This window comes from Artemia franciscana, chromosome 10, assembly GCF_032884065.1.
Source record: "Artemia franciscana chromosome 10, ASM3288406v1, whole genome shotgun sequence".
NCBI classification, from domain to species: domain Eukaryota; kingdom Metazoa; phylum Arthropoda; class Branchiopoda; order Anostraca; family Artemiidae; genus Artemia; species Artemia franciscana.
The window spans coordinates 15,110,927-15,131,178 of NC_088872.1; the positions used below are offsets into that span (position 1 = coordinate 15,110,927).

At 36.9% G+C, this 20,252-nt stretch overlaps 1 protein-coding gene across 2 annotated transcripts in view; it reads left to right on the forward strand.

Annotated features, from left to right (window-relative positions):
• The window catches only part of LOC136031827 (pyruvate dehydrogenase [acetyl-transferring]-phosphatase 1, mitochondrial-like), a 34,958-nt gene extending 17,686 nt beyond the window's left edge, over positions 1-17,272 (forward strand). For both annotated transcript variants that reach the window (XM_065711655.1, XM_065711654.1), the window contains 3 exons: positions 220-443; positions 4,746-4,887; positions 10,735-17,272. In XM_065711655.1, coding sequence (XP_065567727.1) covers positions 240-443; positions 4,746-4,887; positions 10,735-11,987 — 1,599 coding nt within the window. In that variant the 5' untranslated portion in view covers positions 220-239 and the 3' untranslated portion in view covers positions 11,988-17,272. The remainder of the gene's footprint in view (positions 1-219; positions 444-4,745; positions 4,888-10,734) is intronic.
• The last annotated feature ends 2,980 nt before the right edge of the window (positions 17,273-20,252 follow it).

Sequence of the window (20,252 nt, forward strand, 5' to 3'; positions counted from 1 at the left end):
AAGGGGAACTAAAGAGGAACAGTGGTACCAGTTCACGAAAATATGAGGGGGGGGGGTTGAAATTATATATTTGAATGAAGATGCAAAATATGCCAAATTGTGTGTTAGCCAGTTGTTCTCCCCCCTTCCCTCAACAATTTTGCCCATGAAGAGCAAAACCATTTTCTTTAATGACACTGTAAAAAAACGTAATCTACCAATTGTCTTCTCAAATTTTAGGTACAAGATATGCGAAAGAAATGGAGAAGATGCTAAGAGGTCTTATTATATTATCTTGGAATTACAAGGTTCGAAGATTAGGCAATTGCCTATTTAACGGCAGCTGCAATGCGTCACGTTTCTCATTGAGGGAGCTCTCTACATCTAGATCAAATAGAGAAAGACTTGGTGACGAATTTGCTACTCCCTTTAAGGATATCTCTGATCTTCTGTCTCCTGCTCAGGTACAACCTTTCAAGTTCTTTTTTTATATTTTATTGTTTTTTTTTATTTAGCAATTAAAATTAAAATGCAAATCTGTCACAAGCAGCCTTTTAAGATGTAACCACAGAGGAAAAGAAACATAGTTATTTTTGTATAACCTATGTTCTAATTGCGTCGGTTTTTGAAATGTGACGCCAGTGTTTTTTTTAGCCAATCCCATCATTCCTTAATCATAAGTCAGTAAGGGGAGTAGAATGAACCCGCTATCTTAATTTAACCTTAGTTCTGTCAGTGTCACCTAGGGCATCAAGGAAGATGCTTACGTCATTCTTCATGTTTTTTACATTTTTATCAAATAAAAAAGCTTAAAGGCTATCCTAACCTCGAAGTATTGAGTTCCCACTGAGGGAAACCTTTTTGAGAAGGAACTCATCTCGTAGAATAGTTGGAAATGTACTATTCTTTTCTTTTTGCTTTCTCCCCTAGGGAAATTCAACTGTCCCTCTCCCCCTGAGAATGGGATCCAAGTGCGCTTGTTATGTTATTGCTATTAAGAAAACAACATATATAACCCAAACGCAAGGAGTAAGAACAACAAAAATAAAGATAATTCCATAAGCGAAGGCAGAAAAAAGGTTTGCTCTGCTTCACAACAGAGAAAGAATAGCCTGTAAATGAATCATGGAGTTGAACGCCTTTGAAATGTCGATCACAAACACATAAACATTCTTTGGTACTCACGAGCTATACCGACCACACTGGTGGTCTTGATCTCTTTTTTCTGTGTACAACCGGTTTTTCTGTTTGCATTCCGAGATAAATATCTTAGCCTGGATGAGATAAACCACTATGCAGGTATCTAAAAATAAGTTGTCTGTCTGTGTGTCTGTCTGTGGATCATGTGACGTCATGTTTCTGTGTTGACTGACGTCATGAAATTAGTTGTCGTCATTTTTGTTTTGACGGTGACGTCATTCAAGATATTTAAGACATATGTTCACGTAGAAATCTATTAATGTTTAAGTTTACAATGACTGATGAACTTACCATGGCAAAAGCCGATGAAGATGCTCAAAGAGTCTATGCCAAAAAACTTGCTGCTGATAGAGAAAGTCAGAAAAGAAAGCGTGCCGAGGAATCAAAAGAACAGCAAGGAAACAGGCTTGAGGCTGATAGAGAAAGAAAGAACAGAAAGCGTGCCGAGGAATCAAAAGAACAGCAAGGAAACAGGCTTGAGGCTGATAGAGAAAGAAAGAACAGAAAGCGTGCCGAGGAATCAAAAGAACAGCAAGGAAACAGGCTTGAGGCTGATAGAGAAAAAAAGAACAGAAAGCGTGCCGAGGAACTACCAGAGCAACGCGGAAGCAGACTTGCTGCTAAAAGAGAAAGTGAAAAAAGAAGGCGTGCCGAGGAATTACAAGAACAGCAAGAAATCAGGCTTGCTGCTGATAGAGAAAGTAAGAAAAGAAAGCGTGCCGAGGAATCACAAGAACAGCAAGAAATTAGGCTTGCTGCTGATAGAGAAAGTAAGAAAAGAAAGCGTGCCGAGGAATCAGAGCAACCTGAGAGTTATCGCCTGGCATTCAGGTACAACCCAGTCGATGATTATAGCTTGAGTAGATGTGTTCAAATCGGGACAATGTCTAAAATTTGTCCCTATTGCAAGGCCTTGAAATTCAATGGTGAAACAATGGGAATGTGTTGCGCCTCAGGAAAAGTTAAACTTCCTCTATTGGCTGCACCACCAGAGCCATTGAAGACGAATGAATGCTTGCCTGAAAAATTCTAATTTATGGGCACACGTAAAAATATTAAAATTAACTACAAATATGCGTGTCCGATTGCAAAACGATGACTCTGGTCAAACATTTTCAGATCAATTGCTGACAATTGGAAACGGAAAGCTCCCAGTAGACTCAATTTCAGGACGTATACAACTACCTGCTGATTTCTGTAATTTAGTGACGTCCAAAAATGAATTGATTGAAAAAGTATTTCCGAATATTCTAAAAAATTATAAAAATAATAAATGGCTAAGTGAAAGAGTGATTCTCGCACCCAAAAATATAGACGTCCACGAAATCAACAATATTGTTTTGACCAAGATTCGAGACCAGGCAGTCCTTTACAAGTCAGTCGACACAGTTTTGGAACCAAATGAAGCGGTTAATTATCCATCTGAATTTTTAAATTCCATAGATCCTTCAGGGTTTCCACCACACGTGCTACAACTAAAAATAGGCGTACCAATAATACTTTTAAGAAATATCAACCCACCAAAGCTTTGCAATGGCACGCGACTTGCCGTAAAAAAAACAATGGAAAACCTAATAGAGGCCACAATCTTGACAGGGCCTTATGAGGGTGAGGCTGTTCTTATTCCTCGCATTCCCAAGATTTCAACGGATCTGCTTTTTCAATTTAAAAGATTGCAATTCCCAATTCGATTAGTATTTGCAATCACCATTAACAAAGCTCAAGGTCAATCATTAGAAAAATATGGTATAGATCTTAATACTGATTGTTTTTCCCATGGACAATTGTACGTTGCATGTTCGAGGGTCGGTAAACCTGACAATGTATTTATATGCAGCGACAATTGGACAGCGAAGAATGTTGTATATTTTGTATTGCATGTTTGTTTGTTTGTAAAAAGAGCGTTTGCATATGACGTCATTATTAGTACATACGGCTTTGTATATGCACAGACAATGGGAAAGCCAAGAATGTTGTTTATTAGCAATTTTTACGTAGTTTGAAACACATATATAAATCTATCTATATTCACAGGTGGGACACAGGGACACAACTACAATGGCGCATAACTAATATGGCGCGTAACGACTTACGCGCGCGGGGGGGCTTGGGGGGGCGCGAAGCGCCCCACCAACTAGGTGTTGGGGTGGCGCGAAGCGCCACCCCAACAGCTAGTATTCTAATAAATATTCTTGTTAGGTTAAGTATTTGATATAATGCATTCTGGGCACCCTGCTTTCCATAATTCTCTGTTGCAGTTTCCATAATTTAGTTTCTAAGTATTATATTTTCATCATATTTTGTACATTTCGTCAGGATTAACCTATATTCATTTCTTGAGTGTTGTCAGTATGACTGGTAAGTACTTTATTCTTTCTTCAGCATCTGATAGCGATCTAAAATAGCCAAAAGTTTCATATGCGTTTTGGACGCTCAAGCCTTGGTGGAATCTAAGCTGGTTGTCTCCATGGTCGAACCTTCTGTTAATTTCTTGGAAAATCGGCTTTTCAAAAGGCTTACTAATAGTGTAGCAAACGGTAATTGGTCTGTGCAATCCACAAAACTTCCGAGTGTTTGCCCTTCTTTAAGGCACAGGTAATAACACCTTCCAAAAGGGCAGCTGGAACATGTTGCTGAGCAATAATGCTATTGATAAATATGATATCAGAAGTTGGGTAGTAGATAAGAGGTGCTCAGGTTGTACTCCATCGTATCTTGGGGTTTAACCACCTGGTTTTATTGCGCGAATTTAGGTCTGCATAGTTGAAGCTGTAATAATGACAGAGGAATCAGCGTCAGGAATATGATGTATTTTGATTTTGTTGTGGCATAACATAATTCCGTTTTAAATTTACCATAGTGCAAGCAGTATGAAACAATATAATATAGCAGAAATTAATAAATTTATATTATATAGATACATATTACATTATAAGCACATACACAGCAGAAATTTATAAGCTATAATGACTATGTAAATTCACCAACGAGTTGGCTCTTTTATCCTTTTTTCTTTTTTTAAGAAATTCGTATAAATGGTATAGTCCTTAATGGTAAATTTCAAGATACAATAGACATACTATGGTAATATTCAACAAATGATTTTATCACTTGACATTTGGATGGTAATCACCAATCCTATTTATGTACAATAGCTCCTGGGCACACTTCTTGGTATTTGTTGAGGATTAGACATACAATCAGTATGACGATACAAATAATATCATTTATGCTCCAAGTGGTATCATTAACTTGATCTTGTATTCATTCCAGGCAACCGAAATATTATTTACATACAATAGGTCCTTGTTACACACCTTGGTATCAGTTGATAATCGGACATACGATCAGTATGACGATACAAATATTGATATTTATTCTCCAAACAGCATTGTTTCTACATCCTGTATTCTTTTAAGGCAACCACAGTATTATTTACGGATAATAGGTCCTTGGCACACACCTTTGTATGCGTTAATGATCAGACATACGATCTGTACAACGATACAAATTACACCATTTAGGATCTAAATGGTATCATTAACTTGATCGTATGTTATTTCCAGGCAACAGAAATATTAAGAGCCAACGAAGTGTCAAGGATACTAACGCGTCCTGGTGCTGTGAAAACGGTTGAATGGAATCAATTAGGATCCAATACCCCCATTGAAGATACTCTAGCTGTGGCTCATTGTAAACCTTCAAAGGGTGAATTCTTTGTCCTTTTTTTCTTTTTACAGATAGATAAGGAAAAAATAGTTAAAAGAAGGGGGTCAAGAATGGATTTTTTTTAAGGCTAGCGAACTTACTTGACGAAACAAACGGATATATATGGAGGAAATCCGCTTCCCTTATTCAGCGCTATAAGAGAAAGTTGCAACGAAACACTCTCACATTTTTGAACGAAATAAATCGGTTGAAAACAAACAACGTGTGAACCAAACAGAAGAAACAATTAAAAACCAAAATTTGACGAATGAAAAAACCTAAAAACCAAACAACATGGGAAAATAAACATCAGATAAAATTAAAATGAACAGCATTAACAATATCGAAAACTAGAAAAAATGAATACAAGAGCGAGCCACTCCCCAGTGTCTACGATTAACAACCCGGGAAAATCAACATCAGATAAAATTAAAATCAACAGCATTAATAATCTTAAAAACTAGAAAAAAACGAATTCAAGAGCGAGCCACTCCCCAATGTCTACGATTAACAAGAACAATGTTCACGGTTAATACGAGATAAGTGACGTCAGATAAGTAATTTTTTTTTCGTCTAGTAGTTTCGTTGGCCTAAAAGAACCATTCTCGGCCTTCTTATTTGTTATTGGTAATGACAGGCTTATGCCATTTACGAAATTTTCTTTCGAAAAATCAGGGTTTATAATTGTGATGTAGAACTTTATACAATTCTGAAAAAGGCTTATTCTAGCTTTGCCTCTTACTCAGACTATCTGTCTTGGCTTGTTTTCCAATTAGCCATGGCTTTTAAATTTTTTCATCACTTGATTTTAATTCAAGTTGCCAAATTGAAAATCAAGTTTCCATCAAGTCAGGGCTAATTGGAGAAAAAGACAAGACAGACCATCTGAGTGAGAGTTAAAGCTGGTATAAGCCTTTTTCAGAATTATATAAAAGGGATGTCATTTCACTTTTTGATAAATAGTCTATCACCTTTCCACCCTAGAGCAGAACTAAGGCAGATAGTCATGGAATAAGGATGATACAAATAGTCAGATTCGGTAGTCAACAAGTGTTAAACGTTTTCTCTTTTTTCACTTATAAATTTTTATAAATTCGACCGTTGTTTTCTTTTGTAATTTTTTTAAGTAGACGTAATTAAAATGCACAGGTCCTGAAACCTACGCTAGTATTTATTAAAAAAGAGAGAGAATAACTTCGAAAATAATGCTAAAACAGATGAATTGTATGAACTGTATAAGAAATCCACTGTGATGATTTGATTATTAAGAGGAACGTAAAATTTGAAAAATCTTACAAATCTTCAGATAAATCACTAAATCGGGAAAAAATCTTTGAAGCAAGAACCAAATAGTATTCCTCAAAAGACAAGCTAAGTACAATTAATACTTGAAGTTACTAAATATGCAAATAATCATGTATATTGTGTCTTGAATTGGTAGAAATGAGAAATCAATTCTATCTCAGGATCTTTCTCAGACTTCGCCAATGATGTACCAGAGCCTGAAGCAGTTTATGTAGCATGCAACTTTTTACCTTCAAAATGTACATGATTTTTTTAAGTTAGATGGTGAAGATGTTGCATACTTTTGGTTTGCCCATTTAAAACATAACCTGAAGCAATTTATGTTGCATGCAAGCTCTTACCTTGAAAAATATACAAAATTTTTTATGCTAGATGGTCAAGCTGTAGTTCATTTTTGGTTTGTCCATCTATAACCTAACCTGAAGTGATTTACGATGCATGCAACCTTTTACCTTTAACCTTTTTAAATTAGACCAGATTAAATTAGAAATAGTCGTTTCTCCGATTCGACCATCTGGGGGGGGGGGGGGAGTAGGGGGACGGTTAATTCGGAAAAATTAGAAAAAATGAGGTATTTTTGACTTACGAACGGGGGATCGGATCTTAATGAAATTTAATATTCAGAAGGATATCGCTCTCAGAGCTTTTATTTTAAATCCCGACCGGATCCGGTGTCATTGGGGGGAATTGGAGGGAGAAACCTAAAATCGTGGAAAACGCTTAGAGTGGAGGGATCGGGATGAAACTTGGTGGGAAAAATAAGAACAAGTCCTAGATACGTGATTGACATAACCGGAACGGATCCGCTCTCTTTGGGGGAGTTTTTAATTCTGAAAAATTTGAAAAAATAATTCGGATCTCAATGAAATTTCATATTTAGAAAGATCTCGTAACTATCTCTTATTTTAAATCCAGGGAAAATTCGAAAAAAAAAAAAAATAATGTATTTGTAACTTACGAATGGGTGATCAGATCTTAATGAAATTTGATATTTAGAAGGATCTAGTGCTTCAGAGCTCTCATTTTAAATCCTGACCAGATCCGGTGACATTGAGGGGAAACCAGAAATCTTGGAAAACGTGAAAATTGAGGCATCTTTATCTTACGACTGGGTGATCGGACCTTAATGAAACTTGATATATAAAAAGATCTTTTGTTCCAGATGCTCCATTTTCAATTCCAATCGGTTCCGTGGACTTAGGAGGCTAGAGGAGGGAAACAGAGATCTTAGAAACTGGAAATCTTGGAAAACGCCTAGAGTGGAGAGGTCGGGATGAAACTTGATGGGAAGAATAAGCACAAGTTCTAGATACGTGATTGACATAACTGGAACGGATCCGTTCTCTTTGGAGGATTTGGGGGAGGGGGGATTTCCAGTGCTTTGGCGACTTCAATGCTTCTGGACGTGCTAGGACGATGAAAATTGGTAGGCGTGTTAGGGACCTGCACAAATTGACTTGATAACAGTCGTTTCCCTGATTCGACCATCTGGGGGGCTAAAGGGAGAGGAAAAATTGAAAAAAAGTGAGGTATTTTGTGTGAGGTAATTTGAGCTCACAAAAAGTGAGGTAATTTGATATTTAGAAGGACCCTGTGTCTCAGAGCTCTTATTTTAAATCCCGACCATATCCGGTGATATTAGGGGGATTTGGAGAGGGGAACGGGAAATCTTGGAAAACGCTTAGAATTGAGTGATCGGGATGAAACTTGGTGGGAAGAATAAGCACAAGTCCTAGATACGTGATTGACATAACCGGAATGAATCTGCTCTTTTTGGGAGAGCTGGGGGAGGGGTGTTAATTCGGAAAAATTAGAAAAATTGAGGTATTTTTAAATTACGAACGGGTGACCGGATCTTAATGAAATTTAATATTTAGAAGGAACTCATGTCTCATAGATCAGTTAAAATCCCGACCAAATCTGATGACATTAGGGGGAGTTGGAGGGGGAAACTGAAAATCTTGGAAAACGCTTAAAGTGGAGAGATCGGGATGAACGTTGGTGGTTAGAATAAGCAAATGTCGTAGATACGTGATTGACGTAACCAGACTGGATCCGCTCTCTTTGAGGGAGTTAGGGAGGTCCAGTGCTTTGGCGATTTAGGTGCTTCTGGACGTTCTAGGACGATGAAAATTGGTTGGCGTGTCAGGGACCTGCACAAATGGACTTGATAAAGTCGTTTTCCCCGATTCGACAATCTGGGGGGCTGAAGGGAGAGGAAAAATTAGAAAAAGTTATGTATTTTTAACTTACGATTGGGTGATCGGATCTTAATCAGTTTTGATATTTAGAAGGACCTCGTGTCTAAGAGCTCTTATTTTAACTCCCGACCGGCATTAAGACTCTGATTTTCCTTTTAAATCAATTTATTGGTCCTTAGAATTTTGCTAGAGCCAATTCCATATGAGCTCTTGGCTCTTCCGACCTCGTCACAAGTGCCATATGAGCTCTTAGCTCTCGGTTTTACGTTAGATGGTCAAGCTGTAGTACATTTTTGATTTGCCCATTTATAGCCTAACATGAAGCAATCTATGCTGCATGCAACCTTTTACCTTGAAAGATGTACAAGATCTTTTTTGACGTCAAGCTGTTGCCCAATCTCAGCCAAGGCATGTGCAAAATCAGTTGGGCTTGGGTCCTGTTTTGCTAAAGGTTGTGATTTTTACTTTATGTCCATGATTTTCCACAATGTTAAATGACTCGCTTGTTGCTTTCCAAATTCTTCCCCCAGCCCTAAATATCTTGCTCTTGTAAAAGAAAAAAAACACTGCGTGACTTTTCGTCCCTTCCTACCAAAGATAAAAGTCTGTATATGCCCTTTGTTTTTGGCAAAAGACCGTCCCAAAATTTAGTATAATTTACAGTTTAGGTTGTGCTGCCGGGAGTATGGAAGACTTATCAAATTTTGAATTCAATCCTTATTTTGAATTTAAAATAAAATGGGTTCTCATACAAAAAAAGGGAAAAAATAGTTAAAATACCCAAGTTTCTATTCAGAAAAAAAAATTGGGAGATAGAGAAGCTTTGATTGTATTTTAGAATTCACTGTAGAAAACTCACTGTAGCTTTGTGGAGAAACAGTATGATGATCGAACATTTGTAGATACATTGATTTTGTCGTTTTTTGTAATATTTCCTTTAAAAGGTCTCATTAATATATCAAATATATGCCTTTCCATATTATTCTTTTCGCTTAAAGCTGGACTAGAGCATTCTTGCACAGCTTTTTTCATTGTATATTCTAATATTAATAAGGCTCACTTTTTTTGGAGGGGGCTCCATGCTTAGCTATCTTTCTGACTTTTGCACATTCCAAGATTGCCATTTTTGTTGAAAGAAAACTCCTCGTAAAAAAGTTTACTCAGAAGTGTGAAGGCCGTTTTCGGTGGACAGCTTGCAGTGGGAAACCGTTGCTGATTGTACTCAATCACTAGAGGAATCACTCCGATAAATATTCCTTCCTGCAAGTTCCTGGTGAAAGCAAACGGTACGAACGGGGTTGTAACGTAGTACCCTCATTGCCTCAGCTCAGATAGGGATTACAATGGGAACTTCCTCAGAGGGAGGGTAAAGCATGAAACTGTAGGAACTTACATAGCTGTAACGTCAAAACGCTTTTGAAAAGAGTGATGTCCTGAGATTTGATTAATTCAGCGCTTGGTCGAACTAAAAAACCAACAAGTGAGAACTTTTGACCAACACCAGAAGTTGATGCCCTTCTTTCCTCTTTCTTTATTTCTTCCTTTTTTCTGCTGCCATTCAAAATATTCATAATATCCATCAAAATATCCATTCATAAATAAGGATTTAAAGGAAATGGGAACTTCCTGGGAGGGTGTAAAGAGGGAGGCTTTAAATAGATTAGGTTGGAGGAGGAGCGTGCGTAGCTGTGTTGGCCTCAGGCGGCTTGGTGCTGCAGTGAGTTATTAGTAGTAGTAGTAGTATTCAAAATATTGTTGAATAGCATACATACCCCTCCCCCCACATCGACTATTAAAGGTTATAATCTGTTGTGGGACAAATTGAGCATCAAAAATTAATATACATTCCTTGCAAAAAACTACTTTTGACGTAGATGTACCGTATATGGTTATGAGCCCTTCTGTGTTGATTGGTGGTATTAATGTGAAAAAAAGTATTTCAAATTATTTATAGAACCAAATAACTTTCAGCCTAAATTGCATAGAACTTATTTATGTAATAAAGCTTGCAATATATTATATGCCTATTTTCACTAAGATACTTAGCCTGGGAGTACGTGCTACTAAAAAATGAAGACCTGATATCCTGAATACTCTCAGCTACCTTTTCGGGATATTTCTCCCTAATGTTTCTTTTAAAGTGATTCGTAAAAAATGTTTCTATCCTCTTACCTTGTCTCCTGTTTCCTTTAATCAGCAACTCTTGTCAATACTTTCTGAACTTGTATTGTGTGATAAAAAGATAATGTTATTTGATTTCCTTTTGAATATACTGTATTGTGTATATTACTTTTAGCGAATGTGATTTTAGCCAAGTTTATAATAGTGTGTTTATTTCCAGGTATGCTTTTTGGTGTGTTTGATGGGCATGGAGGTCCTTCCTGTGCTCAAGTACTTGCAAAACGGATTTTCCCTTATATTGCAACTGCACTGACCCACAGTAGAAAGCTGCGGAGCTTTTTCAGTCAAGAACATTCAAAGGACATTAGAAATGAGTTTCTGGAAGATGTCGCGGATACTGTAGATTTGGTACCAGAGCTTCATGAGCTCTATACTCTTAGCTTGCTGAAATATGTTGCTGAAAAAAGGAAGGATGATTCAACATTGCTGGAAGCTATTGAGTTTGATGGCACAAGTGTTGTAAATTCTACTATTGGAGGCGATGAGATAAATGATATTGCTGCATCGTTAGAAGAGGCATTCCTAAGGCTGGATGACGATTTAAGCAAAGAGGCCTTAGCATCAAGAAAAGATCAGAACGTTGCTCTTGCCACAATGACTGTTGCTATGTCTGGTGCTGTGAGTAGCGTGGCTCACGTTCATAATAATATTCTTTCTGTTGCTAATGTTGGTGATTGCCAAGCTGTTCTAGGTACACTAGGGGAAGACGGTAGATGGATGACAACCAAATTGTCTTCTGAGCATACAGTTGAGAACTCAAAAGAGCTTAACCGACTCTTTTCTGAGCACCCTCCCAAAGAAAAAGATTCGATTATTGTTATGGATCGACTTCTTGGTCAGTTAATGCCTTTGCGTGCCTTTGGTGACTTTCGATTTAAATGGGAAAAAGCAGTGATACAAGAACATGCTGTACCTCATTTCAGCAAGAAAGCTGTACCTCCTAACTACTGCACGCCTCCTTATTTGACAGCCCGACCGGAGATAATGCAACGTCATCTTTCTAACAATGATAAGTTCCTTATTTTGGCAACAGATGGTCTTTGGGACCAACTGACACCTTCACAGGCCGTAAAGCTAGTTGGGGAGCATATGCTGGGGCATGAAGCCCTTGGACCTCTTATTTTACCTCCTACTGACGTTTCACTAGGTGTAGTGCATGATCTCTTGCTTAAGCGAAGAGAAAACTTGTCTAAACGCCCAGAAGATATGAACGTTGCCACTCATTTATTACGCCATGCTTTAGCAGGCACTGCCACAGGTCTTGACCATGATAGGTTGGCACAGCTTCTAACTATGCCTGAAGACATAGTTCGACACTTCAGGGATGACATATCAATCATAGTTGTATATTTTGACTCAGAGTATCTCCTGAAGTACCCCTTTCATGCTGAGATGGCAGCAGAATTAGCTTAAACCTTCCATTCCTCAGCTACAAAATGGATTGCAAGTGATAACCTCCCATTTATATGTGATAGCTATACCTTTGTCAGCTTAAAAAGCGTAGAAGTATTGTATGCAAACGATGTTGGGTTCTTGAGGATGCGCACTCCTTATTTCTCACCTGAGTGATGGTTTCAAAATGCTGAGATTGCGGTGGAACTATGTTGAAGCTCTTATCTGCTATGGAATGAATTACAAGCAATAACATACAATTTATGTGTTATAGTTGTATGTTATTTAATGTAAAAAGTGTAGGTGTCGTATGTAAATGTTGTTGCGTTTTTATGGATTTGTGCTTGTTATTGCCTACCTGAGTAATGGGTTCAAAAATATCTTCTGTATAAATGAGCTGTTTAGTTATCGAAAAAGATGACAAAATAATTTGAATTTGCAAGCAAATAAATACCTCTTAAATGTACATTAAATACCTCTTACAATATATCTTTTCTCAAAATTGAATATTTCATCCATTTTTTAAGTTAATAGAGGTCCAAGAAAATATTTATAAGTTTTCAACGAGTTATTTACAATTTGGACGTTGAGGAAAATTGGCGCCTGTGTTTCCAAAAGTATTCTGTTGCAAGACATGAACTTTCGTGTAAAGACTAAAAATGCGTTTCCAAGGTTTTTTTTAGCCTACTCAATCAACAGAAACTTTATAATACTGTACACAAAAAAAATCATGTTTTTAAGTTAGTCAATAGGCAATAGTCAACTATTGAATATAGAAACCAGGTTCATCGCTGTGTTTATCTTAGTAGCTGGTGTTTCCCCTTTGAAGGGGACTAAAGCAATGTGTTGAATCCTTAAACCCTTAAAAAGGGTTGTTTCTCTACCTAGTAATTGATAATAGACGAAGCATCTGAGGAATCCCGTGGAATTTTAAGCCCCATTTGTAGAAGCGGCTTCCATACATTCCACTCATACAAAAGTCAAGATTATCTTAAATGCCTGAATGTAATTTTACTGGTTATTCAAGTCTAGTAAAATGCGGTCTTTGGATTCTAAAGGACTGTTTGAACAAAAAGAAATTTTAAGCATCAAAGATGCGGTGAGGATTATTGATAAAAATATTTTCTTGCTATTCCATTTTCCTATCTATTTTTATGAGTGAGATTTGATTTTATAGTCTTGTGAAGCAAGCAAAATTTATTTATTAATTTAATTGATTCTAAATGATCATATTAATTTATCATTATCATTTTAATTTATTAATTAATGATCATTAACAATTTATTGGTTAAATCAATGAATTGATAAGCTGATTGATTAAGTTGGTTTAACCACGGAATGAAATAAAAATGTTGGGTCTACTCATGAAGGCTAAGAAACTCAGTTCGACGAAAATGTGACGTAATCTCTTTTGTGTTGCAGCAACTAAAATATAACCCAAATCACCAACAATCTGTCCGCACTAGGTGGTGGTATTTTTCGTTATACATAAATTGACCCACTGACAGCGTTATTTGTAGAATAAAAAAGGCCGATTCTTTTTTCGAGTCGCGGAAATAATCGTCGTTCCTAGTCGAATAAGCTTAGTTCTTTAATGTAGATTCGTAATTCTAGTTGAATCTGTATTGATGATGAAACGTCCGTAATTCAATTTTTTTACGTTATTTAAAAATTTGTGGTTTTAGTTCTGTCGTTTTGATATAAAAAAAGGCGTATCAAGCTCAATATACGTAAAAAGGGATGTATCGTGTGGCATTATGTCCGAATACAGATTTAAGAAAGAGAGAGTTAGTTATATTTTACCCTTGTACCTCGGAATCATCGTCTCTTTCTGTACTCCTGAAACGTGAAGGAATACATTTTTTTACTGGGGGTTTTTCCAAGGAGGAATTTTCCGTAGGGAGGGAAGTCTCCAGGGGGTTAACTTGTCAGGGGAGATTTTACAATGGAGGAATTTGCCAGAATTCCTATGCAAAATTCTTTTTATATGTCTTGCTTTTCTCTTTCTTTGCCAGCTTTTAGAGCTATAGAGTATCAAGCTATAGCTATAGAAGTGGTATTTAAGGCGTTATTCTTCTCAGCTTAGCTTTGGAATGCTCTCTGCTATACCTCCCCACAAAGAGGGTCTTTCCTAAGGATTCATAGTACATGCTATCCCAAACTACCCCTCCCTTTCATATGAAATAAATCCTTCTCATTCCCCGGAAGTTTGGTTGTGTGAATCAATACTGTCGTCTACAATTATATTTAAAATTAGAAAATAAAACAGACTAAGGTAGAGGATGTGGCTGCCCAAACGTTCAATGTGGGAAAAAAAGAATTTTTTATAGGAGGAGGCTATGGCCTTGTGGATTGGTATTCTTGACAAAATCATGCCTTTCGAATCTGAGAGCAACGGGAGAAAAAGAGATCGCGTTCGTTTCTCTGAATGAGATCCATGATGAATTAATATTTCCGTTAATGAGAAGTCCTTGTGCAAAGTTATGCTTTAATTCTATAAATAGCAAAGAAGTACGAGAAAATAGGAGGGATGATATGTATAACCGTAAAACGAACGAAATCTTGCTCAACAGTTTATAATTAATAGTTATATATTTTTAGTGTATACTCAATCTTATTGCATAATGAAAGATCTAAAATCTCCTGTATGTTGTTAATTTTTGCTCAGAATCAAAACTTGCTGTCGTATGGGAATCAAAATGTTGGTTGTTTGCACTTTAAGTATTATTCATGTTTGTTTGTGTGTATTCGTAATTTAACCCCGCAATGACTTTGTTGTACGACAATAGCTAATTGGGCATTCAGAAAATATCTCGCTCCGCTCTTTCTAATTAATAGTCAGCTTTTTTTGTCAACAAGGTGGGCAGCCGTTTTCTGGAACTCTAAAGGAGTTGTATTGACCTATTATATAGACGATCTGAGGAAATTGAGAGCAGACATAGCTAAAAAGTGTTCAGGGAGGCTCTGTTGCGGAATCCTCTTCCATCGTGACAACTCCGCAGCGCATTTTTCACGTGTTAGAAATGAAGGCTGAGAAAATTTTGGAGGAAATTGCTGCGACTCCCATCATATAGTCCGTATCTAGCCCCATCTGACCATTTTTTATGCTAAAAATTCAAAGAACAGTTGAAATTTCTGCATCAGAGGGTGGAGGTGGGGTGGGTCATGGGCCTCATAGACTCACTTTTTGTGTCATCACACACCTCCATCGTTGAATCCTCTTTGGTCATGACAAAGTCCCAACAGAAGAAGGCTCATGACAAAAGAAGGCGGAGAAAATTTTGATGTGAATTGCTGTTACATCTGTCTTATAGCCCGGATCTACCCCATCTGACGGTTTTTTATTCCTAAAACGCAAATAACAGTTGAAAGGCGTCCATTCCAGTAGGACTAATGAACCAAAATACGCACCAAAAACATGGCTAATAAAGGAATTTCCAGATTTCTTCAAAACGGTCTATAAGAATGAAAGCACCGTCTATATAAGTGGATTGACTTTGATGGAGATAAGGTTGAAAATGTGCTACCGAAAGTACTAGTTGTAATAGAAAACAATAATAAAAAAAAACTATAAAGTTCCGCGTATTTTTCTGACCCCCCTTGTGAAATGCTAAGTAAATGCTAGTAATGCTAAATGCTAAGCGTACAAAAAGCCATAAAGCTAAGGTTTAGCTATTACAAGTTGGCTAATGTGCTTTTCATGTGTACAATCCGAATCGTAACTAGGTATAGTCCAGAGCCCGTAATAGTGTATCATTATTGATTATTTTTGTTCCGCCTTAAGGTTGTGTTTTTTGGAGTATGAAATATGTTTTTTTTTATGTCATACTTTTGCTAGGGGAGAGGAAAATGAGTATTCATCCGACCATATACCCGAAGGATCCACTTTCTCCCATATGTGTTGGTGGTCAGTGCTATTTTAGTTAAGTAGGAATATTTGTTTCCTTTGATACATGTTTAGTGTGATTAAGTGAATGTTCAGTGACAACAGTGTCCATAATTAGATGATCATTAGTATTTATTTGTTATAATAGGATTATCATTTGGTATATATATATATATATATCAACGATCAGATCAACTCAGCCTTATATTGAGGTGTCTTTTTTTTGTTATGTTATTAAGTGAGTCAAGGAAGTGGGTGATCGGTTCTCAAAACTGAATTAAAATGAGCCGTTTTTCAGATTTTGTCTAAAAAAATTAAAAAATTTTGCCCTAGGCAGATTTGAGGACTACATCTCTCCATAAGATATAAGTGTAAGCGATCACATAGTGATCACTTACACTTTTCTGGGGAAATAGTTGAATTAAATAAAGTTTATTACTAATTGCTAAGATTTTTCTTATTTTAAACTGGCTCCGAAAAATTTTTGAGACATTAATAATGAATTTATGTAGATAAATGGCCACATTTTGGAATAGGATATTAATAGGTTTTTTGTAATTCATATGATTAATTCTAAATTTGTGCTTCTTTCTTTCCGTATTTTGGAAAAAAAATTCTTTTTGGACTTCGGCCATTATTATTGTATAAACGCCTAAGGTGAAAGTGTTTAAACGCCTTTCAGCTGAGATTTATTTCATGAGTCTATGACGCAATCTTTATAGAAACTTCTGAATCTCATAAAATAGGGTAAGATCTCATTGAACACGATTCCAAGTTGGCCTGGACCGCTTAATTTTAAAGCTACTTCCCTATTTTGACATGTATGCTTTCTGCATATAAAAAAATGGAAAATTTATAGTTTTTAGCTGTAATTTTATAACTACTGTTTTGTATTTACATCGGCTGCAGTAATCCGAACTGTATTGTGAGAAAATTTTGTCAAACTGAAATTCACACCAAATTCCCTTAAACTAAATGCGTTAAGTCAATTGTTCCATTTCTTTTACCTGACTGTCATTTCGCTTTCAAAGGGCTACTCTTTTACCTGGTTATTATTTGACTCTAATGGGGCTTGGAGCTTTCGAATTTTTCCAAAATGTATTATTTCTATCTTATATTCTTTCACTGGCAATAAAGCTTGAAACTAAGGCTTTCAATAAAAGAACTGTTTTTTTTTCTGTGTCATGATGACCCAAGAAAATAACCCTTGTTAAAAAAAAATAACTCGGGTTAGGAAATACAGAATTATGTTGTTATGTTAGCGTAGTTTATGTTGGCATACCCCTTTAAAATTGGTGTCTTTTAACGCTTTTTGAATTTCTGGAGCTAACTTATCTTGATTTTCTGAATAACGTTTGCTGCATCGTATTTTGGAAAGTTGATTTGTTTTTGCTGGTAAATAAATTTGAAGATTATATTATTTTTTTTCCAACCATTTATATGTATTATCAAATTCGCCAGAAAACGGGATATTATGCACTTGCTATTGCATGTGGAAATTTTGGCAAAAATTAATTTATGGAGCCCTCCAAAGTCAGGTTTTCAAGTTTGCTTCGAATGGCATTGTCTTTAGGAACTCTCTTCGAATGGCTCAATCTTTAGAACTTATTTTAGAGATGTCATCAAAAAGAATATCCTTTGTTTTTTTTAATAGGAATTCTCGCACATATTATATCAAATTATTTTAAAATGTCTGCTTTCTTATTTAATGTCTGCTACATAGACGTGAATAAATACTAATTTCCATAGGGGCTTATAAAGCGAAAATGTAGACGAATCTGACCCAACATTTTTAGCCAAATCCCCCCCCCCCCATTTTACCTGTAAATTTCAACTGCATAGAATAAACGGACTAGAACTCTCAACTTTCAATCTAATGAGGACAGTCCGAAGTTTCTACGACAATGAGGTTGAAGTGTGAATTAGGAAGGGGCAGTCCCGCTACTGATACGGAAGAAATTCTTTTGGGGCGGAATGTTACTCTTTACTTTCATAATAACAGAAATATTCTCAGAAATCATAAGGGAATAGATATCAGATTCAAATTTGATGCGTTTCTTAAAGATATTTCCCCCCCCCCTCTCAAACAAAAATCCTGGTTACGACCCCAGGGATTATACATAATTTGTCCCTCACCCTCCCCTCATCGCCCCCTTAGAACTAATTCTGTATTTGTATGATGGCTCAATGAGATCTGGGATTTTTTGGCATTAAAATGCACCCTTTGAGGTACCTCCCTTCCTCCCTAACTACAAAACAATCAGAGAGGCTCATTGCAGAATTTTAAATGCCTTTTTAAGTTTTGTAATTTGTCCATTGCTTACAGATATTATTTAATATTGGTAAACATGCGGACATTTTTCGCGGAACAGTTTTCCGCAGGGGAAATTTTCAGACAGGAGAAAGTTCTTGCGAGTAATTTCCCTTTAGCGTGGATCAAATTGTCTGGCAAGAATTATCTGTGGAAAAATGTGGGCAATGTCCTCAAGGGTGCTGCAAGGTGACACCTCCCTTCTTATTACACACAAATGACTTTAGCGTTTATTTTAATAATTTATTTAACTGAAGAGATTTGTTTCATAATGCAGTGGTCTATTATTAAGGAGAGGTGGTAGATATTGGTATAGGGAAGGGGGTAAGATGCCTAAAGGAGTACGTTTCAATGGCCTAATTTTCTAAGCCTCTGAGCCTTCAGATGAAACTAAAAGATTGTTTGGAACTTGTTATCTAATTCTTCTTAGTTCCCATGTATACTTTCAGTTTGCACTTTTATTATTGGCGCCAAGTTGGGAGGAACTAGTAGTGTCCGAGTAGTGATCAAGTTGATTTAGGTTGTAGCTGATGAAATTGTGCACAAAAATTAAGTTGCGTTTTTTTTTTCTAAATTTTTAAGATATCTATGGCGTTTAAATTCCCTCTTTTCACTTTTCTAAACAGTTCTCAACTAAACTAAAAAAAAACACAACTCAAATTTGGAGAACCTTATTTTCTGGGGGGGGGGGTAAACGTCCACAACCCTTTAGTTTTAACTCTGCTCTCTCTATAAGATCACCAAAGTCTTTCCTGAGATTTTGCGGGCGCCCTATTGGGCGATTATTCCCAAGAAATTTAAGATGTAAGTTTGAAACCCATAAAAAAAACAAGAACTAAGAGCTCATATGGCACTTGTGACGAGGCCAGAAGAGCCAAGAGCCAGAAGATCATATGGTATGAGCTCTAACAAAATTATAAGAATCAATAGATTGACTTAAAAGGAAAGTCAGAGGCTTAATGCCGGTTGGGATTTAAAATAAGAGCTCTGAGTCATGATGTCCTTCTAAATGTCAAAATTCATTAAGATCAGATCACCCACTCGTATGTTATAAATACCTCATTTTTCCTAATTTTCCCTTTCCCTTCAGCACCCCCCCCCAGATGGTCGAATCAGGGAAAACGACTTTATCAAGTCAATTTGTGCAGCTCCCTGACACGCCTGCCAATTTTCATCGTCCTAGCACGTCCAGAAACACCAAACTCGCCAAAGCACTGAACCCCACCCCCTAACTCCCCCAAAGAGAGTGAATCTAGTACGGTTACGGCAATCACGTATCTACGACATTTGCTTATTCTACCCACCAAGCTTCATCCCGATTCCTCCACTCTAAGCGTTTTCCAAGATTTCTGTTTCCCCCTATGTCCCCGGATCCGATTCGAGTCGAAAATGGAGCATCTGAGACATAAGATCCTTCTATATATCAAATATCCGATCACCTATTCGTAAGATAAAGATACCCCAATTTTCACGTTTTCCAAGCATTCCGGTTTCCCCCTCCAACACCTCCCCCCCTCAATGTCACAGGATCTGGTCGGAATTTAAAGTAAGAGCTCTAAAGCCCAAGATCCTTCTAAATATCAGATTTCATTAAGATCTGATCATCCGTTGGTAATTTACAAATACCTCATTTTTTCTAATTTTTCCGAATTATTCCCCCCACCCAACTCCACCAAAGAGAGCAGATCCGTTCCGGTTATGTCAGTCACGTATCTTGGACTTGTTTTTATTCTTCCCACCCAGTTTCAGCCTGATCTCCCCGCTTTAATTATTTTCCAAGATTTCCGCCCCCCCACCCCCAATGACGCTGGATCCGGTCAGGATTTAAAATAAGAGATCTGAGTTACGAGGTCCTTCTAAATATGAAGGTTCATGAAGATCTGATCACTCCTTCGTAAGTTAAAAATATGTCATTTTTTCTAATTTTTCAGAATTACCCCCCTCCCCAACTCCCCCAAATAGAGCGTATCTGTTCCGATTATGTCGATCACGTATCTAGGACTTCTGATTATTTTTCCACCAAGTTTCATCCCGATCCCTCCACTCTAAGCGTTTTCTAAGATTTTAGCCCCCCCTCCCAAACTTCCCA